The sequence below is a fragment of the Triturus cristatus genome, chromosome 5_1 (assembly GCF_964204655.1).
Source record: "Triturus cristatus chromosome 5_1, aTriCri1.1, whole genome shotgun sequence".
Classification (NCBI taxonomy): domain Eukaryota; kingdom Metazoa; phylum Chordata; class Amphibia; order Caudata; family Salamandridae; genus Triturus; species Triturus cristatus.
In genome coordinates this window covers 573304814-573330410 of record NC_140587.1, presented here as the reverse complement: position 1 = coordinate 573330410, position 25597 = coordinate 573304814, and the positions used below count along the sequence as shown (strand labels likewise).

The 25597-nt window shown below is 45.4% G+C and overlaps 1 protein-coding gene across 1 annotated transcript in view; it reads left to right on the top strand.

Annotated features, from left to right (window-relative positions):
- PREX2 (phosphatidylinositol-3,4,5-trisphosphate dependent Rac exchange factor 2) overlaps window positions 1-25597 on the top strand; it is a 1250200-nt gene that overhangs the window by 275526 nt on the left and 949077 nt on the right. Inside the window, exons 3-4 of the mRNA XM_085605489.1 lie at window positions 18142-18213; window positions 18294-18416. Coding sequence (XP_085461615.1) covers window positions 18142-18213; window positions 18294-18416 — 195 coding nt within the window. The remainder of the gene's footprint in view (window positions 1-18141; window positions 18214-18293; window positions 18417-25597) is intronic.

Genomic DNA, 25597 nt, shown 5'->3' with positions numbered 1-25597 from the left:
ATTTTTATTGGCCTAAGATGAAAGCAGCGGTAGAAGCACACTGCAAGTCCTGCCCCACGTGCCAAGCCAGTGGGAAGAGTGGGGGGAAGCGCAAGGCTCCCCTCCAACCCTTCCCGGTCGTCAGTACCCCCTTCGAACGAGTCGGAATCGACATCGTGGGGCCACTGGACCCCCCCACCTCCCAAGGTCACCGCTTCATCTTGGTCCTAGTAGACCACGCCACCCGCTATCCAGAGGCTATTCCCCTGCGCACCATTACGGCCCCCGTGGTGGGCCGGGCCCTGATGGGGATCTTTTCCAGGGTGGGTTTCCCCCGCGAGGTCGTGAGCGATCACGGCACTAATTTTATATCAAGGTATATGACGTCCCTGTGGCAACAATGTGGGGTGTCCTATAAGTTCACCACCCCGTACCATCCCCAAGGGAACGGCCTAGTAGAGAGGTTTAATAGGACTTTGAAAGGGATGATCGCTGGCCTAGAAGAGCCCCTCCGGCGTAAGTGGGACGTCCTGCTCCCCTGCCTCTTATTCGCTTACCGGGAGGTCCCCCAGAAGTCCTTAGGGTTCAGCCCGTTTGAATTACTCTATGGGCACCCCGTCCGAGGTCCCCTCAGTTTGGTTAAGGAAGGGTGGGAGGCAGCACCCCAGACCACCCCCCGAGATGTGTTCCAATATGTCCTGGCCCTCCGGAACCAGACCAGGAGGTTCCGAGAACTGGCCGAGGCCAACCTGGAGGCGAGTCAAGAAGAAATGAAGCGCTGGTACGACCAGAATGCTACTCTGGTCGAGTTCCAGCCTGGCCAGCAGGTGTGGGTCATGGCCCCCGTGAAGCCTGGCGCTCTCCAGGACCGATGGACTGGGCCCTACAAAGTGGTTGAGAGGAAGAGCCAAGTCACCTACTTGGTGGACGTCCAGTCGCCTCGGGATCCCCTCCGGGTCCTGCACGTGAACCGCCTCAAGCCTCACTTCGTGCGGACAGAACTGAGCCTCCTGCTGGCCACCGATGACGGGGCCGAAGATGAGTCGGATCCCCTCCCGGACCTCCTGTGTGTCAAGGAGCAGGATGGCTCCGTGGAGGGAGTGAACCTCTCCCCAGCCCTCACTGCCCAGCAACAAGCGGACTGCCGCCAGCTCCTCAGACAATTTTCTGACCTCTTCTCCCTGACCCCCCAGGTCACCAACTGGTGTGTTCACGATGTGGACACCGGGGACAGCCCTCCGGTGAGACACCGAGCCTACCGGGTTCCTGACCGGGTCCGGTCCTGTATTCAAGCCGAAGTCTCGAAGATGTTGACCCTGGGGGTGATCGAGCCCTCTGACAGTCCCTGGGCCAGCCCCGTGGTCCTGGTCCCGAAGGCAGCAGCCCCCGGTGTCGCCCCCGAGCTCCGGTTCTGCGTGGATTACCGGGGGCTCAATGACGTTACCCGAGCCGATGCCCACCCCATTCCACGAGCCGACGAGCTCATTGACCGACTAGGGGCCGCCCGGTTCCTCAGCACTTTCGACCTCACCTGCGGCTACTGGCAGATTGCGCTCACCGAAGGGGCCAAGGAGAGGTCTGCTTTCTCCACCCCCGATGGGCACTACCGCTTCCGCGTGATGCCCTTCGGGATGAAAAATGCCCGGCCACTTTCCAGAGACTGGTAAATAGGGTCCTGGCCGGGCTAGAACAGTTCAGCGCGGCCTATCTGGACGACATCGCTGTCTTCAGTTCAGAGTGGAGTGAGCACCTCCAGCACCTCCGGAGAGTGCTAACCGCCCTGCGCCAGGCGGGCCTCACCGTAAAAGCCAGCAAGTGCCAGATCGGGCAAGGATCCGTAGTCTACCTGGGGCACCAAGTCGGGAGTGGCCAGGTCGCTCCTCTACAGCCAAAGATCGACGCCATCCTGGCCTGGGACCCACCCATCACCCAAACGGAAGTCCGAGCCTTTCTGGGACTCACGGGCTACTACCGCCGATTCATTCGGGGGTATGGCAGCCTGGTCGGCCCTCTCACTGAACTCACGTCTAAAAAACAGCCAAAGAAGGTGCAATGGACGGCTGCCTGCCAGGAAGCTTTCGTTGCTCTAAAAAAGGCCATGTGCACGGCCCCCGTCCTCCAGGCTCCCGACTACACCAAGGAGTTCATAGTCCAGACCGATGCCTCCGAGCATGGCATTGGGGCCGTCCTGTCCCAAGTGAATGATCAAGGCCTAGACCAGCCCGTCGCCTTCCTCAGTCGGCGGCTGCTACCCCGAGAACAGAAGTGGAGCACCATAGAGCGCGAAGCCTTTGCCGTGGTCTGGGCACTCAAAAAACTACGACCCTACCTGTTCGGCACTCATTTCAGGGTCCAAACTGACCATCGGCCCTTGCGATGGCTCATGCAGATGCGAGGAGAAAACCCCAAGCTACTGCGGTGGTCAATCTCCCTCCAGGGAATGGACTTCACCGTAGAACACCGCCCTGGTACGGACCACGCCAACGCTGACGGCCTCTCCCGGTTCTTCCGCCTCAGCGAAGGGAACCCCCCAAGGTGATGGGCAGTTCTCTCCGGCTTTCAGCTGGGGGGGACGCGTGTTGGACCCGGCCTCGTAGAATGGCCCTCCGTGCCCCCGCACCCCCGAAACCTGGTGCCTGCAGCCCAAGCACGCGGCCCAGCCGACCTTTCCCACCAGGACACCTGCACCAACCCCGGACATCCCCGTCCATGGCCTCTCTCCTTTCGGCCACCCCGGGCCCGCGTGCCCACTCCCTGCAACAAGATGGCCGCCCGGCTCCAGCGCGACCCGGGCCTCGAGGCGCCACTCTGGCTGGAGGACATCACGCTTCCAGGGGATGAGAGAGGGAGGAGCAGTTTCTATCGCACCTCTGAACTCCCCTGGGACGATGGGTTTCGATCGGCCCTCCGGCCTCCCTGCGGGCTGGCTCCGTGCCTGCTGGGTGTCTGAGACTCCTCCCGACCCGGCCCTGAAAGGATCAAAAGACAATAGCAGGAAACCCCGACAAACGGCCCCCAGGTGACAAGACCCCTGCCTGCGCAGACTCCAGACATCAAAGCGGGGTCGACCTATAACAAGGGGTGCTCTGAGACTGTCCGGCAGATTCGACGCTGGAACAACGAGAGCCTGCTGACGTGGTCGCGGCTCCTGGAACTGGAACCCACCTGAGCCCTGCTGAGTGACTCGCGGCTCCCTGAAGATCGTAAGACCTCCGAACTTGTACCTGAGCCCTGCTGAGTGACTCGCGGCTCCCTGAAGATCGTAAGACCTCCGAACTTGTACCTGAGCCCTGCTGAGTGACTCGCGGCTCCCTGAAGATCGTAAGACCTCCGAACTTGTACCTGAGCCCTGCTGAGTGACTCGCAGCTCCCCCAGACTCTCACGGTCCCGCCGGACCCCGACTCCGACCACGTATCCCCCAGCTCGAGGATTGTGAGCTGTGCGCCGGATACGTCCCTGCTGGGAACCGTTACCAGAGACAGTCCCGCTACCCCCTACCTTTCCGAGACTCTTGAGCCCGTGCTCACCTTGTACATATTTGCAGTGATACCTATTTGATAAAGCTTGTTTCTGAGAATACCCAGTGTGGTCTCTCTGTGTCGTGTGGCGCCAGAAGTACGATCCTAGTTCCGAGATTCCTCCCCCTGGGGAATCTCTCGCCAGTGCCCGGCTACAATACTACGCGGGTGGGACTCAGGGAAGTCAGGACCCCCTTTCCGGGCTCCTCTGAGGTCGCCGTCTAACAAACACATTACATTCTTAAGAAACCGCTTGTTTTTTTACAGTACAAAGTAAAGTGACAATACCTTGTTGATATTTGGTAAAGGAAATGATGCGGCATCACCTTCGTTTACAACAACCCCTCAAGAAAGCCGTTGTAGTCGTTGGATTCACGTAGTGGTCCGCCCAGCATTGGCGCAAAGGTAACCGTTGGGGAGCAGAAACTCTCCCAATGGATGAAAATGAAAGTTTTGTTTAATGAAAACTCCAGGTAAACACTTGTAAGCAGTATGTTTTAGAGAGAAAGAGAAGTTTGTAAACAGCCCGGCCACAAAATGGAAGACGGATATGGCTTTGACCAAGAAAGCACGATTATATCGATTGAAGTAGAACACACTGGGTGCTGTAAGCAGGGCCACACACTAACAAAATAAATAAAACGCCCTGATGTTTGCGAAAGTGAAAGCGAATTGTATATGGTAACGGCGGGTATAAAATAAGATGCTGAGGTTGTGGAAACGACATGCGCTATGGAGAGCTATAATATAGAGCAGAACGCAGTGCAGCTGTTTTGCGAGAAAAAGATGCAAAACATGTTTGTGAGGAACGTTGCGCCGCTGATTGAGGAGCATTCCCCCATACAAAGGAGGCTGCATTATTAAAGCCAAGAGTATAGAGCAGAACGCATGAGTGCCGTATTTTAAAACATTGCAGCACTGCTCTAAAACATAATTCTGTGAAAGTGAAACCGAACTCTATATGGTAACGGCGGATATAAAACAAAACGCTGAGGTTGGTGAAACGGCATGCGCTCTAAAGAGCTATAGTATAGAGCAGAATGCATGAGTGCCGTAATTTAGGAAGACAATAACAAGCAGGAAGTGGGATAAGGGAGGGGGGTAGGGCACGTCCGCCGCAGTAAGGTGGAGAGAGGCACGCAGGCTGGCAAATGGTGTGCACTTTCACGGGCGCTTTGATGTTCTCAGTGGCGGCGCGGCTCACTGAGAACATCAAAGCGGCCGCGAAAGTGATCACGCAGGCTGACAAATGGTGCGCGCGCCTGACGCACATGCACTGTAGCTGGAGGCCTGAAAAGCCACTAGTCTGCACTTCCAAATCCCGCTTACTAAAACTCTCGCCAGTGCAGCGCTAAAGCGCTGGCTCAGGCGAGACCTAAAAATGTGGTGAGGCACGATGCTGAAAAACTTAACATATATGCTAAGCCCCGTCCGGTGTGTCTCTTCTCTCCCGGTGGAATCCTGGTGACGGCGAGCAGGATAAGCAAGTACTTCCTTCCTGACTTGTGGAATGCAAATCCAACCAATCCTGGAGCTGCTCTCATACTGTTTTCAGCATGAGAGCAGCTCCAAGATTGGTTGGAGCAGGCTGGCACAGCGTTCATGTTGAGGCTAGGTGCCTGTGCCAGCAATCTCCCGGCTGTTGCACAACACTGGGATTGCTGGGTCTGCAGTTCACATGTCGGACTGGCCGTAGCAAGAGCCACCGCAAGACAGCTGGCCAAATCGACGTGCCCACTGGCAGCAGTCTTCCTGCAATCGCAGTAATCAGCCGTGTTCCCTGCCCTCACACTTGCACACAACACATCGCGAACCGGCAGCAAAGTAAAATGGTATTGCCATGCCATTTTATCTATTTGTGTTTACCTGCTGAGAGAAAACACTCCTCTAGGTAAAGTCAAAGCCAACTCTATGAGTATTTTAAAGAATTGGTAACAATATGTCTTGCAGAGAGCTATGCTTTCACGATAGACCTAAAAACTTTCTTGTGGGAGAACCCCAACTCAAAACACTCATAAACAGGGTCGGACTCACTTGCACAGTGCAGTAGCGAGACTGGTGTCAAAACCATTTTCCTGAGTTGGTTTCAGCTCCTGACATTCTTTGCTGCTGCGTGAACCTCCATGCACTTTCGACATCCTCTCATCAAACAGTTAAGTATGGACTTTTTTTATTGTTGATTTGGCACAGATTTGCAGTGAGCTGCTGTTATTATATTTTATTTCCTTACAGAAACAATAACTGTGAACCCTGCTGCCCCCTTCCATTGGGGAAGGTTCTAATAACGGAACTTTGAATGTACTGCTCTCTGGGTCATGACATGGAAACATGTTTTATTGCTTTTGACAGTATAATTATTTATGTCAAATATGACGCATTATTGGAAATTCGATTTAATGTCATTTGAGCTACTGTGAGAATTAAGAGCCAGATTCACAAAGCATTTTCTGTGTTCGTGACTTACTCATGGAAACAGTTGTAACTTATGCACGTAAAAGTACTTAAAATCAGAGGCATCTAAGTTAGTCATGCATAATGTATGTGATAATCGCTATAATTCATACGATGTGGTTACATGCGAAATGGTGAGAATTCTTAACAAGATAACCATGAAAATGGGACTGTCTTTCCAAGAAGAGGTCAAGAACATCAAATAGGAATATTGTTTGGATTGCCTAAAAAGTTGCAGACATTAGGCAAATTCGCTTGTGAAACATCCACCCAAATTCAATGTTGTGGGATAATTTTGCACACCCCTTGTTACTACCTACCATTCACCATTAATTTACACAAGGTTTTAAAGTTCAGTTTTCACAACACTGGTCTTGGCATATATAGGTGCAAATGTATTTTCGTGTGCAGAAATGAGGAGTGGTGCAGGACTGACAAATATGAATACAACTGAAAGAGCCTGGTGAGGATGTCTTTGAAGGAATTAAAGCAAAGAAAAGGCGGCTAGGTAGTTGTACAGAGAGAAAGTACAAATAATCCACTATAACTTTCAGTTACATATGCCTCAGTATAGGCATAAGAAAGTGAAAGTCTCTATATATTTGCTACACCCCACTCATCATGCATAATTAAGATTCAGATTCTTGTCCCATTGATGGCAGTTTGACCTCTGGGACCACTAAGAAAGAAACTTGCACCAACCAAGGGCATATGTACAAAAGGATTTAGGGACTCCTAATATGGGGTTTGAGATTCATAACAAGTCACAATTTGGAAGGGGTGTAAATGGGGCGTTCCTTCCAAATTGCGATTTGGCATGCATTGAGGTTGTAGCAGAGACGCAAACGGGGAATTGTGCCTGCAGTCGTCGGGGGCGTAGGCAGTGGTCCAGGGCACCCCTGCCTTCTCCCCCAGATGTTTTCCCAAATTAAAATCTTTTATTTCTTTGACACAGAAGCAGTTCTTTTGAGGAACGCTGTGCAAATAAGGGGGTTTTAGTCTGCTGTCTCTTAGTACATAGGTCACTTTGCAAAATCAGTGTCCATTTACAAAACGTTGGTGCACAATTTGAGATCACTTTTTGTGATCAGATTCTTTTTAAATCTAACCCTGAGAGTACACAGAGGTTAAAGTACCTAGAACATAGCAATACTGAGATCTACTACTGTATTTAAGGGGCTACTTATATTTAATTGAAGTTGTCAAATTGAATCAGTTATAATTGACATTAGCCATTAATACAATCACAAACAGTTTGAGCCCATTTGGGTTGGAAATATATATGTAAATACACACCAGTAAGCTTGATGGTCATTTTTTAGTGGTAATATTAAAATTTTTTGAACAGTTTTTGATTCATGTCTCTTTAGTGCAATGATAATTTGATATATCTAAAAACTGTAAAAACTAAAGATATGAAATTTGTTTAAGCAACCAGTCGTTAACGCTAGCTAGGACAAAGCAGGACCGGATCGATTGATCGTTTACTATGTGTTAAATCACAGTTCCATAAAAATGTGTGAAACCTAAATTTCAACATTTTAAAAAGGACTGTACCCCATTTATTAAAACACTACTAAAGTCAATCATCAATCAATCAATCAGGATTTATAAAGCACTGCTAATCATCCAATTGGGTATCTAGGCGCTTTCAGGTCTCTAAAGCTTTTTCGAACAACCAGGTCTTGAAGGCCATTTGGAATTCTGGAAGTGAGGTGATGGCCCGGAGTTGCGTGGGGAGGCTGTTACAGGTCTTTGCTGCAATGTGTTAAAAGGAGCGTCCTCCTCTTCTGCTTCAGTTAAAGAGGGGAGTATGGGCAAAAGAAAGGGAGGCGAATCGTAGTCTTCTCAACGGTTGGTGGAAGTTCAGGCAGTGGTTAATGTAGATGGGTCCTTGGGTGTGTAGAGCCTTGTGTTCGTGGGTCAACAGCTTGAATTGGCATCTCTTCAGTATGGGAAGCCAGTGCAGTTCCCTGAGGTGAGGTGTGATGTGGGTTCGGCAGGGAAGGCCGAGGATGAATCTGGCTGCGGTGTTCTGTATGGTCTAAAGTCTCTGTAGGAGGTGTGAGGCTATTCCCACATAGACAGCATTGTTGTAGTCCAGTCGGCTGGTCATGACGGCCTGTGTCAAGGCGCCTCTTGTGTGTAGGGATTGCCACTTGAAGATCTTATGTAGCATGCGCAGAGTAAGGAACCAGGCAGAGGAGATGGCGTTGATCAGTGATTTCATTGAGAGCCTGTTGTCAATGTTGATTCAGAGGTTTCTGCTGTTGTCGGAGGGAGTGGGTGCGGGTCCTAGGTCTCATGGCCTCTAGATGTCGTTCCATATGTTGCTGCGGTTGCCGGAGATTGGTACTTCCGTCTTGTCTGTGTTCAGATGCAGGCAGTTGTTCTTCATCCAGTCAGCAACACTTGTCATGCATCTGTGGAAGTTTGTTGTGGTGGTGGGCTCGTTGGTGAGTGAGAGAATGAGTTGGGTATTGTCTGCATAGGAAATTATCTTGAAACCGTTGGATCTGATGATGTTGGCCAGCGGAGTCATATATGCGTTGGAAAGCATGGGGCGGAGGGAAGAGCCCTGGGTGACACTGCAGGTGATCTCCTTGGGTTTGGAGGTAAAATGTGCGAGGTGGATCCTCTGGGTACTTCTGGTGAGGCAGGAGGTAATCTATTTGAGCACTTCCCATCGGATGCCAATGTGGTGGAGTCTTTCAAACAGCGTTTGGTGGGATACGGTATCGAAGGCTACCAAAATGTCGAGGAGTATCAGAACTGCTGTTTCTCCTCAGTCAAGGAGACGTTGGATGTCATCGGTAGTTGCAATCAGAGTGGTTTCTGTGCTGTGATTGCTGTGGAAGCTGGATTGGGATTGGGATGCGTCAAGTAGCTGGTTCTTCTGTTGTGCCACTGGATTCAAGCTAGCCTGGCTGATGAGAGGTGAAAATGATCCCAGTATGCTTGTTTGCAGTTCAGGGAGGACCTGGCCTGGCAATTTGGGCTGGACTTTTCCCATGAGGAACAGGGTCAAGACTGAATTGCATATGGCTAGGTCATAACTGGGTGGCATTGTGAGCAATAGAATGATGGATTCAACCCAGATCTCTTGTCTGGGTGTGAGTGGTTGAAAAGTTTCAGCACTCCATCCATCATCTTGTTGTGTTTGCTATGTTTGCTGTAAGTGGCCATGGGTCCCTTGCTCGCTGTGCAATTGAATACAAGGTAGCATGGCTGATGAGGGGTGATACTCCAAAACTGGTCCCAGGATGCTTGTTTCTGGTCCAGGGAGGACCTGGCATGGCAGTTTGGGCTGGACTGTTCCCATTAGGAGCAGGGTCAAGACTGATTTGCATATGGCTGGGTTCAAACTGGTGTAGCATAGGCAGTTCAGGCTCGACTTTTCCCATGAGGAGCAGAGTCAAGAATGATTTGCATATGGCTGGGTCCAAACTGGGATGGCATAGCGAGCAAAAGAACAATGGATTCAACCCAGATCTCTTGACGGGGTGTGGGGTTCAAAAGTTTCAGCACTCCATTCATCATTTTGTTGTGTTTGCTCTACTCCAGGTGTGTCATTTATTGCTTGTTGATGATCTTTTCCAGTCCCTTCACTGGCAATGGGAGCAGGGAGAGGAGGTTCCAGGTGGTCAGTCTGTGGTTTGTGTCAGTTGCAGTGGTGATGTATCTGTCGAGGAAGTCCGTAGGTGTGTTGTTGGGTTCAAAGTTTTTGTACATAGATGTGATCTTTTCGTGGAAGGAGTCGTCAATGTTGTTGTACAGCTCCCGTGAGGGTGTGATGTTGTTTTCGCTAGACAGGTTGGAAAATTCCTTAACGATGTTGAAAAAGTCTATGGTGTTGTTGTCGCTGGTTTGAATGCATGCAACTAGGACTGTCTTCTTTGTTGCCCTCAGAAGGTGGTGGTAGAGGTTGAGGGAGGTCTTGAAGGCTGCCCTGTCGGAGGTGTCCTTTCTGGCGAACTATCTCCTCTCCAGCTGTTTGGTATCTAATTTGGCAGTTCTGAGTTCCTGGGTGTACCAGGTGGCCTTTGTGAAGGATTTTCTCTGGATCTTGCTCTTGATGAGGACGGTGCTGTCAGTTCAATTGGTGATAGAGGGGTTGAAGTTCTTCACTTACTGTTCAATGTTGGGGGCTGTAGTGGGGTTTGAGGTGTTGAGGGCGTCCATCCAGCTGGTCTCTGAGATTTTGTTCCAACTCCAATGGGGGCGCTGGTATTCTTTGGGGTGGAGGTGTGGTGGCTGGAGATGCTGAAGTGGACGATGAGTGATCCGTCCATGTGAGTTATGTGATGTGTCTGTATTTGATGTGGTTACTGGAGGTGAAAATGGGGTCCAGCATATGTTCTGCATTGTGTATGAGTGTAGGGTCGTTGATGATCTGGGTCAATCCAAAGCTGCTCATACTGTTGGGCATATGTGTGATGTTGTTGTCATTGGGGTCGTTGATGTGGAAATTTAGGTCACTGAGAAAGATGTAGTCCTTGGAGTCTAAAGCTAGGGTCCCAATGAGGTCTGCAATGGTATTGCAGAAGCCGGAGCCTGGGCCTTGGGGCCGGTATGCGAGGGTGCTTCCAATGATTGCCTTGTTGCCTTGAGGAGCTTGAAGCTGAGATGTTCCATAAGGGTGATGGTGTTGTCGGTGATGGTGGTGCACTGTGTGGCCTCTTTGTAGATGATGACTGTTCCTCCTCCCAGCTTGTTGGTGCAGTCCAGTTCATATCTGTTTTTTAATTATATATTGGGTATGAATCTCAAATGCACTTTGTAATATGTTTAGCGCAAAACGTACTACAAAACGTGCTACAAGATGTAAGTCTTACCTATACTTATATGAGCCTTGTTCTCTTCTGAGTCTGTGGAGTCTCCAAACATGTAACTGTAGATTTTACTAGTAACTGTGATAGGGACACAAGGAAGTGAGTGGGTAAAGGGACAGACTTACTACTAAAAGGGATAGGATTAGGGAGGAGTCAGAGGGGTTTAGGAGGGTCAGAGAGCAGTTTAGGCAGGGATGTCACACACCCACACAAGAGAAAGTCAGCTACATTACTCTGGGGTGGAGGCATGTAACTTACACTTTTATGGTAAGTTTCCATGTGTAGTTTGTGAATGCCGAAAGTAGTAAACCTGGTCTATGGTGAGCTGTGAAAACACAATGGTGGTTTAACAGCAGGTAGTTCAGAAGAAAATAGACATGTTAGTCCAGGGTGGCATTGTCTGCCAAGCCCACTGAATACAGTTGCCCATTATTGGTTGGTCCTGAGTGATGGTATTTTTTACGTCTGGTGTTCCTCAAGACATTTTGGTTTTATTAAATGTATAAGTATAATATACTTAATGATAGAGGCTTTCAGTCTGCCTTCCAGGACCTGTATCCGACACATCCGCCCACCTGACTAGGGAATTCGCCACGCAGCCTCCGCTGCTGCCGTGAGGTGAACGGCTGCTCCTCCAAGTCTTCCTTGGCCGTGAGGAGAACGGCCCAACGAACTACATCCCCCAGAGGCCCCTGTTCTCCCGCGAGACTGTCATCGCGCCGGGGGGTGAGATAAAATCACAGCGGCCCTCCCTCAGCGCGGGATGCTTCCAGGACCTGTATCCGACACGTCCGCCCACCTGACTTGGGAATTTGCCACGCAGCCTCCGCTGCTGCCGTGAGGTGAACGGCTGCTCCTCCAAGTCTTCCTTGGCCGTGAGGGGAACGGCCCAACGAACTACATCCCCCAGAGGCCCCTGTACTCCAACGAAACTGTCATCGTGCCAGGGGGCGAGATACAATCACAGCGGCCCTCTCGCAGCGCGGGACGCTTCCAGGACCTGTATCCGACACATCTGCCCACCTGACTAGGGAATTCGCCACGCAGCTTCCGCTGCTGCCGTGAGGTGAACGGCTGCTCCTCCAAGTCTTCCTTGGCCGTGAGGGGAACGGCCAAACGAACTACATCCCCCAGAGGCACCTGTACTCTCACGAGACTGTCAACGTGCCGGGGGGTGAGATAAAATCACAGCGGCCCTCCCACAGCGTGGGACCCGTCCAGGATCTGTATCCGACACATCCGCCCACCTGACTAGGGAATTCGCCACGCAGCCTCCGCTGCTGCTGTGAGGTGAATGGCTGCTCCTCCAAGTCTTCCTTGGCCGTGAGAGGAGCGGCCCAATGAACTACATCCCCCAGAGGCCCCTGTACTCCCGCAAGACTGTCATCACGCCGGGGGGCGAGATAAAATCACAGCAGCCCTCCCGCAGCACGGGACGCGCGTGGGCATGCCCGGAGCCCGGGCCAAGGGTGGGCCCGCTGTGCCTATCAGAGGAGGAAGGAGGCCGGGCAGGGCCATGCCATTTCCAACTCCTATCCTGGAGTTCATATAGAGAAACATTGCGCTTAAGAAAAGGTACTGTTTGGCTGGGTGGGGTTTACTCATTATCCTGACAAATCCAATTGACTTTTATTGACTTTACCAACTTTATTGATCAGTTTATTTTTGGTGTCAGGGGCGGAATAAGTCATGGCCAAATCCAGAGCAGGGCAGGGGGTGGTAGGTATGTTTGATGCCTTCCTAATAAGAGCAGAATCAGCACTTATACATGAAATAGAGCTAACAGAACGTAGACTGTCCCTGTCTATGGATCCCTCTGCTTTATCGGTACTGGCATTTAATAGCCCCGGCATTCTGGGGTTGCCTGCAGGCCAAGATGACTGCCAATCTCATCCACAAGGCAGTGGGTTGCTTTCACTAAACATAATAACAGAGAATGTTACGCCACAAATAGCTAAGGAAGTCATGCCAAAAATTATAACTAGAGGCCCGTCATTAAAGAATAAGGGGGTGGGAGTAAGGCCCCACAGCCAAGGAAAAATAGGGGCAGGTAGTAACTAAACATCTTAAATCGACTGATGTACTACCTAGGCTAGAGATTGATCAGTGTGAGCACATAGATATTGACCATAACTTGGAAGCCAATAGGTCCATATCGCAAGTAGAGGTGACCCCCACAATAACCACGCCATCAGTGGATGGGGGGCTTTTTTGGGACAAACTACAAGCGGTATTAGCAGCACACTTAAACCCTATCCTCCTAAAACTGACTGATATTGGGAATAGGTTACATTTACTTGAGGAGAAAATCAATCTACCCCCACTTTCACTAGCTCACATGCATAAGCAAACAGAAAATGCGGTTGGGGCTGTTGGGGAGGAAATACGGATTATGACTCCCTCAGTTGAAGCACAGTTACAGGATGGTTTAAACTAAAGGAAGGCCCACCCATATGATACAGATCCAGGATTCGATGCGCAGAAATGGACAGCCCACACAAAATAATTATTTTGATATGAAAAGGGTAAACCCGGAACATGCTAAATCAGTCACCAATCCCTTAAGTCAAGGCTCCATTATGAGTCAGCAGAGTGACAATCCGATCATAAGTGATGCTGGTATTAATCTGCACCTCCCGCCACAAGCTACACCTTATATCATCATCCTAGCTAATGTTCCGGTACTACCATTAGGACAGAGGGAACATTGGTCCTCATTGAGGAACAGGGCATTACATTTTTTAAATACAAAAACAGGATTGGCTAATAAATTGTTATTTGCCGACTTTAAGATGGCCCGTAGGATTAGGTGGGTGGGGGAAACGACCAAAAATATAGCAGGAGACTGTGTTGTGCTGACCTTTAGATCCCCAGGTTTAGTCAAAACAATACTTGACATTATGACAAATCAAAATCAAATTGGGGATAATCATATTATCTCGGAACTTCCGTTGGGCTTTTTTTATCCTGCACCCAAACCATTAAATTATAATATGGAAGAAGTGAGACATACTTCGATCTACCAGCGCCCTAAGCCCTTTGAGACACAACCCTGGTTCCATAGAAACCGATTTGCCCCACTGAGCGATTTGGCTGAAATAGATTGGCTGCCAACCAACGGGGGTAGGATGGAGGAAAATAGTTTTGATCCTCATAAAACTGGTGTTGCGGTGCTAAATGCTAATTCTGGGCAAAATCCTTTGAAGGCGAGTCAAGGGTTCGATAAATGCCCTTTATCCCAGCTACATAATATGAGTGAGAGTCTGGGAGGATTGGGTTTAATTACTGTCCCATCCGACCAGACACCGAGTGGTCTTAACGGACAAGACATGCAAGCCCCTTATTTCCAAAGAAATTGTCTCCAGCTACGCCTACTTTCCTGGAATGTAGCAGGGATTATTCCAAAGCTAACAGATGAGGTTTGGGTTCGGTACATTAAAACATTTGATATTATCTGTACCCAGGAAACATGGAGTAGAACGGATGTTAACATAGATGGATATTTGTCGCTAAATGTCTTAGCGGAACCATCACTGTCAGGGAGGGCAAGGGGGGGATTGCTAACCCTGATCTCACTGGGGTATGAGACGCTCGTAATCGAAACAGTAATTGATTTACCCTGGTACCAACTGATCGTGTGCTTTAATTTGTTAGATGTAAGTTTATTATTAATCAATTGGTACTATAACATTTTAGATGTGCAAAGCACGGGGGTCATAAATTACCTACAAGAGGAAATTGTCAAAATAGCACTAAAATCTTCCCCTTTATATATTATCTGGGTTGGAGATTTCAACTGCACACTATGTCAGCCAAGCAGTAACAAAGTGTGTGGGTTGACTGATCTTGATGATTCACCGCTTGCCCATTTTAAACATACTCCCCAAGGGGATGCATTAAACTCAATTATTCTTGTTAACGACTTATCCCCGGCGAACAATCTAGTGGACAGTTCGGTGGCATACTTCCCGACATTCCAGGGCGGGGGCAGAACCAGCACGATTGATTTTATGTGGATTACCAGTTACCAGGAGGTATTCCAATCTTTTAGAAAATTTTCTGGTTGAACCGAACCCTGCCAGTGACCACAACCCTCTAACAGCCTCTCTAAAAATCAAGGCCCCGAAGGGGATGGCAGTGGACTGTCCTATAAAATATAACTGTAATCAAGGGGTAAGGTTGAAATGGAATACTTTGGATCATGTAAAACTTGAGGGGAATATAATTAAGTCTAAGAGTTTTGAAATCATATGAGAAGATGTGGCAAAAAATCTGCTTAAATCAGTAAAAAAAAATGAATCGCCCTGAATATTAATGGTTTGATTTGGAGTGCTCAGCAGCAAATAGAGCTTTAAAAACAGCATTAAGCGCAGTACCACAGAACAGGGCCTTGATTAAGGAAGCTAGTTGGTCTTACAAAAACACAATATAGAGTAGAAAAGAAGAATTGAGACGCCAGGCCTGGGAAGATTTAGAAAAGGCAGGAATGCTAAGAGATTCTAGGTCCTTCTGAGAGGTGAATAATCGTCCACTCTTTACGGATGTAAGCAGGAACATGGAAACAAATATAACAGGTTTAGCTTGGGAGTCCCACTTTTCGAAGATTTTTAACCCAAATGACTTTAGTCCACAGGTCAGTCAGTCAGATATACCTTTTAATCCTGAATCAGCCCGGCAATTAAGTGTATCCCTAACATTGGGCGAAGTGGAGGATGCCCTTAGAAAGGGCATTGCCTCTAAAGCCCCGGGCCCAGACGGGGTACCTTTGGACCTCTTTAAAAGAAATCCGGCACTCTGGGGCCCCGTATTATTAAATGTTTTTAGAGTCGCCATAATGGGCCAGACCCCACAATCCTGGAAGGAAGCTGTGGTAGTGCCAATATTTAAAAAGGAAAATAGAAACGATCCGACCTGTTACAGGTCGATTTCCCTTATAGATGCCACATGCAAGGTGATGGGGAGGGTAATTTTGGCACGCCTGGAGTCATGGGCTAACAATGCTGGGCTAATATCACATACCCAATATGGGTTTAGGAAGGGAATGGGAACTGTCGAACAGTGCCTGAACTTGTCGATGATCATGGGCAAGTACATGAAGGCCAGGTGGGCGTCGCTCCACCTGGCCTTAATGGACTTGTCCAGTGCCTTTGACACGGTGTGCAGGAGCAAGTTGTGGGCGCTGATGGAAGATCTGGGCTTTGACGAACCACTTGTCAGTCTCCTATGCAGACTACATGCTTCCACCTCTGTAGTTATCCGTTATGGCCCAGGGGCAGAGAAGACCAAGCCCATCGCTTTGACAGAGGGGGTCCGGCAAGGCTGCATTCTAGACCCGTTTTTATTTTTGGTCTATACAAATGGGCTGGAACAGTTTCTGTTAAACAAACACTTGGATTGCCCAAAAATAGCAGGTGCCCAAGTACCTTTATTGTTGTATGCTGACGATACGGTTCTGATGGCCTTGACTGCCAATAGCCTTCAGGGATGTTTTGATGCCTTCACCGAATACATGACGTCACTAGACCTGAAGGTGAATTAACGGAGAAACCCTTTGTCATTGTATGTGGGCCAAAATTAACGAAAACACGAAAATATTCAGTGAATGGGACAGTTATTGAGAAGGTAACATTTTTTAGCTATTTGGGGAATGTTTTTAACTCTAACTTAAACTGAGATCAACTTTTAGTATCCCGGGTGCAACAAACTTCAAGAGTTATTGAGGGGTTGTTTCTATTTACAGCCAAACTTGACCATAAGCCTGTTGCAGAGCTGATAATCCTGTATAAATCAAAATGTTTGTCCGGAGCAACTTATGGTGCAGGAGTGTGGGGGTATCAAAAGAGTAACCAGATTCAAATAATTGAGAATACATTTTTGAAGAGACTCTTATTTATACCATCCAGCTCCCCTACATTATTTTGCCACTCGGAGGTGGGTTTGGATTATATTACAGACAGAATACATATGGCACCCCTGCTTTTATGGGGGAAAATTTGGTCCTCGGAGGAACTTAATTTCTCCCGACTTGTCTTAAAAGATTGCATGAATTTAGACAACGCAATGGCGGTCTCATGGTTACGCTACGTTAAACAAACCTTTTATAAGATAGGACTAGAAGATTTTTATGATAAGCCTGAGTGTGTACCGCCAAACATGAAAATGTCCATAAAAGAAGATTTTGGATCTGAGCGGAGTATATCATCTAGGCTTACAGATAGAACGGACCCCCCTTTCTTAAAACAGCAACAGTTATATTTGTCTTTTAGTTTGCAGGGTAATGCACGTTTTTTAATGACAAAATTTCGTTTAGGCACACTGCACTTACTTGTGGCTTTTCCAAAACAGGTGGGGTGGTGTGAGAGGCTACCCCCCTGTCCTTGTAACAATACAGCCCAACAAAATACTATGCACCTTATGCTATTTTGCACATTATATAAAGACCCCAGCGCGCGTTTTCTTAAACCAATTTTAAACGAAAACTGTTTTCGCTCCCATAAAGAGGGTTTTAATTATTTACATTCCTTAGCAAATGCCTCAGTTTGCAGCTCTGTGCTTAGTTTTATAAAAATTGTTTTTATAATAAGGAAACGATATACAATGTAAAAGTATGTAATTAGGTGTTTAATTGCCTTCGAAGATATTTTTTATGCTCTTTTGTAAATATTGTCTTATTTTATGATTGTATGTTTTTCTTGTGAACTTTTATGATTCATCTGGAATCGAATAAAGGTTTCTGACTGACTGCCTGCCTTCTACATCCAGTGGTCTATTACTGAGCCATTCACATGTTATTTCTGCATACTACAGCATACAGCATTGGGCAATGGGATAGCCCACTTCACCCATTGGCTAGCTTCACTGCAAGTGAAGACATTCTGCCCTTTCAAAAGGACCACATCCACACACAAAGTAGTTCTCCTCAGTGCCAAGGGCTACTCTGGCAATGTGTGCCTTTTAAAACCAAAACAAGTTTGCTTTCAACCATTATACTTTTTTAGACTGGTGAAGGCCCAGTAGTCTCCCCAACAATAAAGTTTTGCAAAAACTATGACAAAAAAAGCATTGACAAAGCCAAAAGTCTGGCAAGCTATGCAAGGTCTTTTGGCGTTACCAATGCTTATTAATGTATGAGTCACATTGCAAATGCTCTACCCTCCCGAGTACTGTTGCCCTTCATCGTTATCTGCTGCTTCAGTTTTATTTCAGTTGTATTTTCTGGCATAGGACTGTATATTCTATATTCTGACGTGCACTACTCAGGTTCGTTTATTGAACTCTTTTCATTCCAGTTTTTCCTCAATATTGTCGTATTGGCACAATAAATAACGCTCCTGGTGTGACATGTTCTATTTCCTTACAGGCATTCCTGCACCGGATGATCCACTGTGCTGCGACGAAGGCTGACAAAAATGTGACAGAGGAGACAGTTAAGGTCAGTTTTAATCACCCTCCTGTTAGTGATGCTCATAGGGTCCTCATTCTTGCTCCTAAATGTGCCCTTCTGTTTTTCAGATGTTGTTTTCAAACATTGAAGAGATCCTTGTAGTCCATAAGGAGTTCCTTGCCAAGATGGAGGAATGCCTGCACCCAGAGCCTAATGCACAACAGGAAATGGGAACCTGCTTTCTACGCTTTGTAAGTTTGACGTTCATCTCTATTATTGCATTTTATTTGCTAGAGTGTGGTAGATGTGCTGAATGAGGAAACAACCTAGTGAGTTTTCAGAACACCTCCACCGTATGTTATTGGTTAATTTCATATGGCAAAAAATCAGTTGGGCACGTGCTAAAAAATAGAAGAAACATAAAAGGCAACAGGAGCGGCCCGTGCAGGTAAGAGCGGTAGGGCACTCGACAGACGACGAGGGAAAATGAAATGAATAATGAATGTTCCCTCATCGTCTGTCGAGTCTCCCCCACCCTGCCTCACCGCTCTTACCTGCACTGGCCGCTCCTGAAAAGCCAACAAAAAGAAACCGGTAGATGAGATTGATGGTATGAGTGAAACTAGGGCCAGTGCATCCACACAGCAGAGCAGCCTCTTTGTGCCACCATCATCAGGCTCCACCAGGGGGTGCCAAATTGCATTGTTCCTGGGTAATGTGAAAAAAGTGAACACCGGGCACAGTGTGTATTGCACAATAGTCGCAAAATCAACTCCCAATTGGACAAGAAATCTTTCAAATTACATAAACATGATTACGCATGCCTGACAAACATGAATCTCAATTCAGTAAGAACAAACAAATTGATATGTTTATAATATGTCTTTTTTTAATTAATGCAAAAAGTTTTTCTTAAAATTTTTTCATTTTCAATCTTTTTTTCCTTTTTTTTAAAACGGAATAAATTCTTTTCTTAATCAACAGTTACATTCATGGATACCAATAAATTGAATTGTAGTTTAAACATGATTAATTTTTCATAATAAATTTACAGTGCATGCCTATATTGCTACAATTATTTCTAACTTATTGGACTGTGGTTAATCCTCACTAATCCTGGAAGGGTCAATAATTAACAACAAAGTAGTGCAAAATTATTTCTTTCATCAGATTTCATATTCTATGAATATAATTCAACATTTTAAACCATCACTTGACACTTGGTTTTATAGGTGATATGTTGACATATAGGCGGTCGAATGACACAACGCGTTTCGGCTAGGCCTTCGTCAGGAACCCGCTCTGAATTTACACTACATATAGAAATCAATAACAAAAACACACAAAAAACATATATTGATTAAAACCAAACTTGCACAATTGGGAGTTAATATAGCAATCACTGTTCATTGACATTACCTAAAGGTATTGATTATGTGTGAATTAACATATCCTGTCCTAGGCCTCTGAACCCATACTGACAATGTTCACTCCTGCTGGCAGAAAAAGGATTTACCAATAGGATTTGCATGAAGTTATTCTAGCGGATAAATATTTTCAATAATTTCTAAACGTGGAGTTCGGGGCCCAACTGTTTTTTATTCAAGCTCTACAACCACCAAGATCGTAGTGTACCTCTACGTGTGTAATCTGTCTTGTAACAAAAGTCTGATCTTTTTAATATATCTAATTGAAGTGTATTATACTAACCCTCTTGTCAGTAATCGTTCACGTTCTTAACTTCAATTTGTCCGTACGTTTCAAGTTGTGTTGTTCCACTTGACATTAATATGAATCATGACTAATTTAAAGAGAGGAAAGATACATATGTATATTATAAACAGGCTACTCAATGATATGCTATAGTTGTAATATGGCAACGATTTTTACAAAGATCACTCACTTTTGTGGGACGGTACTCAGGACGTCGATATGGCTCTCAATATGAAATGTATTACACCTAGGGTGGCCAGTTATATCCTATCTTCATAGGAGCAGTTGGATCTAGGGGTTAAAATATATATACATATATCTTTTACTATCTTCAGTAAAATGAAGATAGATTAAAGATCAAGCCTGTTTTTAAGAGCTACACGATATTCCTAATGCTGTAACCAGTAATTATCTCATTAACTATATTTATATATTTACACCTGATATCAGTTCTGAAAGATCGTGTTATTCAAACTAATATACAACATGTCGATTTAAACATCTGCATACTATCTGCAAAGTATACTTCCAATTGCTACTGACTTTCAATTATTATCTTATTGATTTACCTTTATGTTTCAAATGTACATACCTTAGTTCGTTTTATGTTGTTATTTACCCCAGGTGACTCTTTTTGATTTTATCGTATTTTGTGATCAAATCTGTTCTTCTCTGGTAATGGTCTATTCCATCCTCCTAGTTGGTGACATGAATATATGTATTTTAATTAATGCCATGTATTACATAATTGGGTTAAGCTAGTATGTATCAATATTCTAACTAGGTGGTTGTACAGTGAGACTATCCTCCCCAGCTTGTTTTTGGTAAATAAAATGACTACAAACGGTAGCCATTTGTGGGACTTAATGACGCTAAAAGTCTAAACCTATTCAACATTTAGCGTGTCAATTCATTACTCGATTGGATTTAAGTGTTAATCCCTTATCAAGATCTAAGGCTGCTCGATTTACAAATTGCAGTTGAACACCCGCGTTTACGATTGTAGTGATTTTAGCCTTTCGCATATATAACGATATCGAATTCACATCTCAGCACTCTCACTGAGAGCATTTCAAAATCATGTCTTCAACGGAAGTTACATTTATAAACATCCCCCAACTTTGAGAACGGTATGGTTAACAGGTTACGTCTTAATACCCATAAGGCATCTAACATTTCACGACCTGTTCTGAATTCACTCTCGTATTCAAACCTACCCAAACCTCGGAGTGGTTAAATTTCAAATTCACGTCTCGGCACTCTCGCTAAGAACCTGTAGTTCAACATACCTGTTTCTCTCACAGTTGTACGCCTTCATTGGATTCAGCGGTTACCTAATTGGTTACGCCATAGATCTATTTATGCAAATTGTCTGGACATGTGATTCTTTTACGTATCTCGTCGGCACCTTGGAGCTATAACCAATAAAACGCCGGGTTGGAGTTTTGCGTGTATTTTGCCGGTCATTGACAAAAAAATAGGACTTATAGTGCACCAGACTATGTTAGCTAAAGTGGCGCCATGATGGAGTGATTAATCAAACTCGCTACCATGTTAAACTGATTATGAATGTTAGAGAACTAGACGCCATGATACAGTAATAAATGAATCTAGTTGCCTTGCTGGAATATTTATCGGCATTTAAGAGACTGTGTAATTCATTATAATATCCTTCAAGCGGTGAGTCTGACTTATTGAATATGAGCGTTCAAAAGTTATACCGATTAGATTCAGACTAGTCGTGAGTTTTATCGACTTATCTTTATCTTTTTAGTTTATCTTATATTATTGTTTCTCAAACAGGCCCAAATATTTCTGTATATCTTATCACAGTTCAAGGTGCATATTGGATCTATCTGGTACAGTATCAAATAACAAGAAAGATTAGTCATCATGGATACATAAATATTATCCATTATTTTTTATGGCTTGGTCCCAGGGAATTTCTAAGTTTAACCCTGATATCACTGTGTTAAGGATAAACATCCAATACACTTCCCTCATTTTTCTAGTTTTATCGGTCTGTATACCTGCTCGTGGCAAAATTTTTTCCAAAATGTACCACTGGATGTCTTCCGCTGTGTGTCCCAAATCTACAAAATGTTGCACCATAGGTGCTGATGTTTTCTGCGTTCTGATAGCAGATCTATGTTCTGTTAGTCTAACATGGAAAGCTCTCCCTGTTTCTCCCACATAACCCATGTGGCATGGACATATAATCAAATAGACAACATTAGTGGATTTACAATTGTTCAGTGTGTTAGGGGAGATGTTAACGCCATTGAATGTAAATGTAGATGCTTCAATAGCCATTGAGCATGATTTACATGACGTACATTTGAAATTTCCCACCACTTTTTTTGAGCCTTCAAGATTTGTTTGAGTCAGGCTAGTCTCATTTTTCATCCTTGAGTGGACTATGTGATCTTTCAAGCTTTTGTTACGCCTGTATGCAAATAGTGGTTTAGATATTGTTTCCCTTTGTTTGGATTTGTCCACATTTAGTATATGCCAGCTTGAGCATACCGCTTGGCGAATTCTTGCATTCAACATGGAATGTCGTGTCGCAAAGACCAAAGGTGGATTTGTTTTGGCCTTTACATTTGTTAATAAATGTTGCCTGTCATAATAGCGTGCCCGCTTATAGGCATCCCGTACAATTTTGTTTGGGTAGCCTCTGACTCTAAACTTTTTCTTCATAATTTCTGATTTCTCATCAAAATCCTGAATGTTTGTACAGTTACGCCTGAGGCGTAAGAATTCTCCAAACGGTATGTTGTCTTTTTGGGTCTTAGGGTGAAAGCTGTCATAATGCAGTAGTGTGTTTCTAGCGGTAGATTTAGTGAACAACACAACTGTTAAAACTCCCATGTGATGCTTGATGATTATGTCCAAAAATTCCACTTGATAAGAGCTGATGTTATGGGTGAAGCTGATGTTATTTTCACATAAATTAATCCACTCAATGAATTCTAGCAATTTTTCATATGTGTCAGACCAAACAAAAAAAACATCATCAATGAACCGCGACCAATTGGTTACGGATTCATAAAATGGTGCTATTTCGTTATAGATGAATTTCTTTTCAAAGAAGGTCATATAGATGTTAGCTACAGTGGGGGCACAAGATGCCCCCATACTGACTCCCTGATTCTGTTTATACAGTTGTTGGTTGAATTCAAACACATTGTCCTCTAGAACAATTTTGAGGCATTCCAGTACAAAAACAGATGGGCATTCAATATTGTAGGCCTGAATGAACCAGTGTACAGATGCAAGAGCTCCTTCAATGGGAATATTACTATATAGGGCCTCTATGTCCATAGTGACCATATATTGGGTGTCTGTGCAGAAAGGAGTGTTTTCTAGTAGATTGATAATATGTCTAGTATCTTTTACAAATGCCGGAGTTTTGGGAATATGTTTGCATAATATAGCATCTACGTATTTAGCTAATGGTTCCGTTATTGAACCGATAGTAGTTACTATCGGTCGTAATGGAGGATCCCTAGCGTTCTTATGTACCTTTGGTATGCCATAGATGCTAGCCATTCTGGGTTTATCTTTATTAAGGAAAGTCCATTCCTTCATGCATATATCTCCATTTTTCAGTGCTCTGTTGGTTATTTTTAGTATTTGTTTAGCTATTTGAGCTGTAGGATCTCTGGTAATCGCACAGTAATACCGTGTGTCTCCCAACATTTGATTCATCTTTAAGATATACCCGGGAGTATCATACACAACAATACCCCCTCCTTTATCACATGCCTTAATTGTAAGGGCTGGGGTCTGTTTGAGGATTTGCATTGCTGCATATTCCTGTTGATTTAAATTGAAGGGTGTTGCAGGCACATGCTTTGTGATATTTAGAACTTTATTGTATACCACTTTTTCAAATACCGCTATTTCAGGTGGAAGTTGTTCTAATGTAGGTGTAAAGAGCGATTGTGGTGCAAGGCCAGATCGATTTAGAGTGGCTTCTTGTACATCTGTGTCTGAAAAAAATACCTTCTATCTTATCTTTCTGAAAAGCGCTACGAGATCCCTAAATAGCTCAAATTTGTTGAGGCCTGAATGCGGTGCAAACGTTAATCCTTTTGACAAAAGAGCAATTGTTGGATCCGATAAAGATGTATTACTTAGATTAAATACAGGTAGAGTATTTACTCCCTCCAGTATTGTGCATTCCGGGTTACTAGATATTGGTCGTAATCCATCATTGGATTGCCCTGGAATCTCGGTTGAAATTGTGATCTGGGGAAACGCGGTTGATAACGCGGTCTCCAATTGTTGCGTCTGGAGAAACGCCTCCCTAAAAAAGACGACTGTCTCCCTTGTGGTCTACCTGCATTGAATCCATCCTCTCTGTATTCTTGATTCCCTGATAGTTCTTCCTGATCTGAGTCAGATGTATCTGAGAAAGTAATGACTTTCTTACTGGCATACGGTGTTCTGTTTATTGCCGTATCATATTGCATACCTCCAGCTTGATTGTAAAATTGTTCATTTAAATATGGGTATGTACCTTCCTTGCTGAAATATCTAATATCCTTTCTCAGTTTCTCCACTTTACGTTTAGTCAGGTATTCAGTATAAGAGGACAGATCTTTGTCTATTTCCTCCAGTTTCTTTTTAGCTGTCTCTATTGTACTTGAGGCTTTGATTTTATTTTCAAGATCTAGAATTTCAGCGGCTAGTTGCTCAATTACTTCTTTTGCTGTTTCAACAATCAGCATCATATAGTCACGGGAGCAACGATTGGAAATCATTGCCCACCGTTCTAGAAATTGTTTAATTTGAACAAATAAGCCTGGTATGTTTCTGACTCTAAGACCTTGCGGTATGACACCTGGATGTGGTTCCTGGGTAAGCCACCTGGATGTGGTTACAATGAGGGCTGAGTGAAACGTGGTCTAGCGCATTGGTGGACATGTTATACTGGCGTTGTTGCTGCCTGGGACTTGCAGATTCTAAACTCTTTCACTGTAATAGAGGAGCTTCAGTTCAGTCTGTGATTGGGTATTAACAATGAGGTGCAGATTTGAAATGCTGATTTTAGTGCATGTGTTAACAGCCCTCTTGATTAAACAAGCTTAGCAAAGACAATAGGTCTCGCCTTGCTGACCTATTGGCTTTGCAAATGATTTTAGCCAATGCTGAATTGGCAAAAAAAGACGCACAATGACATGGTTGCTGCTGGCAGTTGCGTCAGTCCTCTAGCGCCATTTGCTTTGCTTTTTATTGATCCAAAATGGTGGACACCTATTGAATTGATAAATTAAAAAATTTAATATGTTCCGCACAAAAGTGCTTTCTATTCTGAAGAGCAGAGTGGCCCAGCAGCAAACGGCAGCTGTCGAGCCCTTCACTGCAAAAAATGTATAAGAAACAAATAATGGAGATCCACGAAGGGCTCGGGGAACGATAGGGGAGTATATGGATGAGGCGGGTGGGTGGAGTGGGTGGGGACAGCAAAGGTGAGTGGGTAGTGGGTGATAGGAGGAGGTGAAAAGGAGCACACCAGGGGGAGAGCAAAACAGGGGTTGGGAAGAAGTACACAAGACAGAGCTGGCAATAAAACCAACCAATGATAGGCATGGGCGGGCTATAAGCCTAATATGACTTTGCTGTAGGCCCACAAAAGGTCTGCTTGCACTATCTGGTAGGCAAGACCTAAAAGTGTGCCAGTGACAACAGCAGCCATGTCATGAACCTAAAC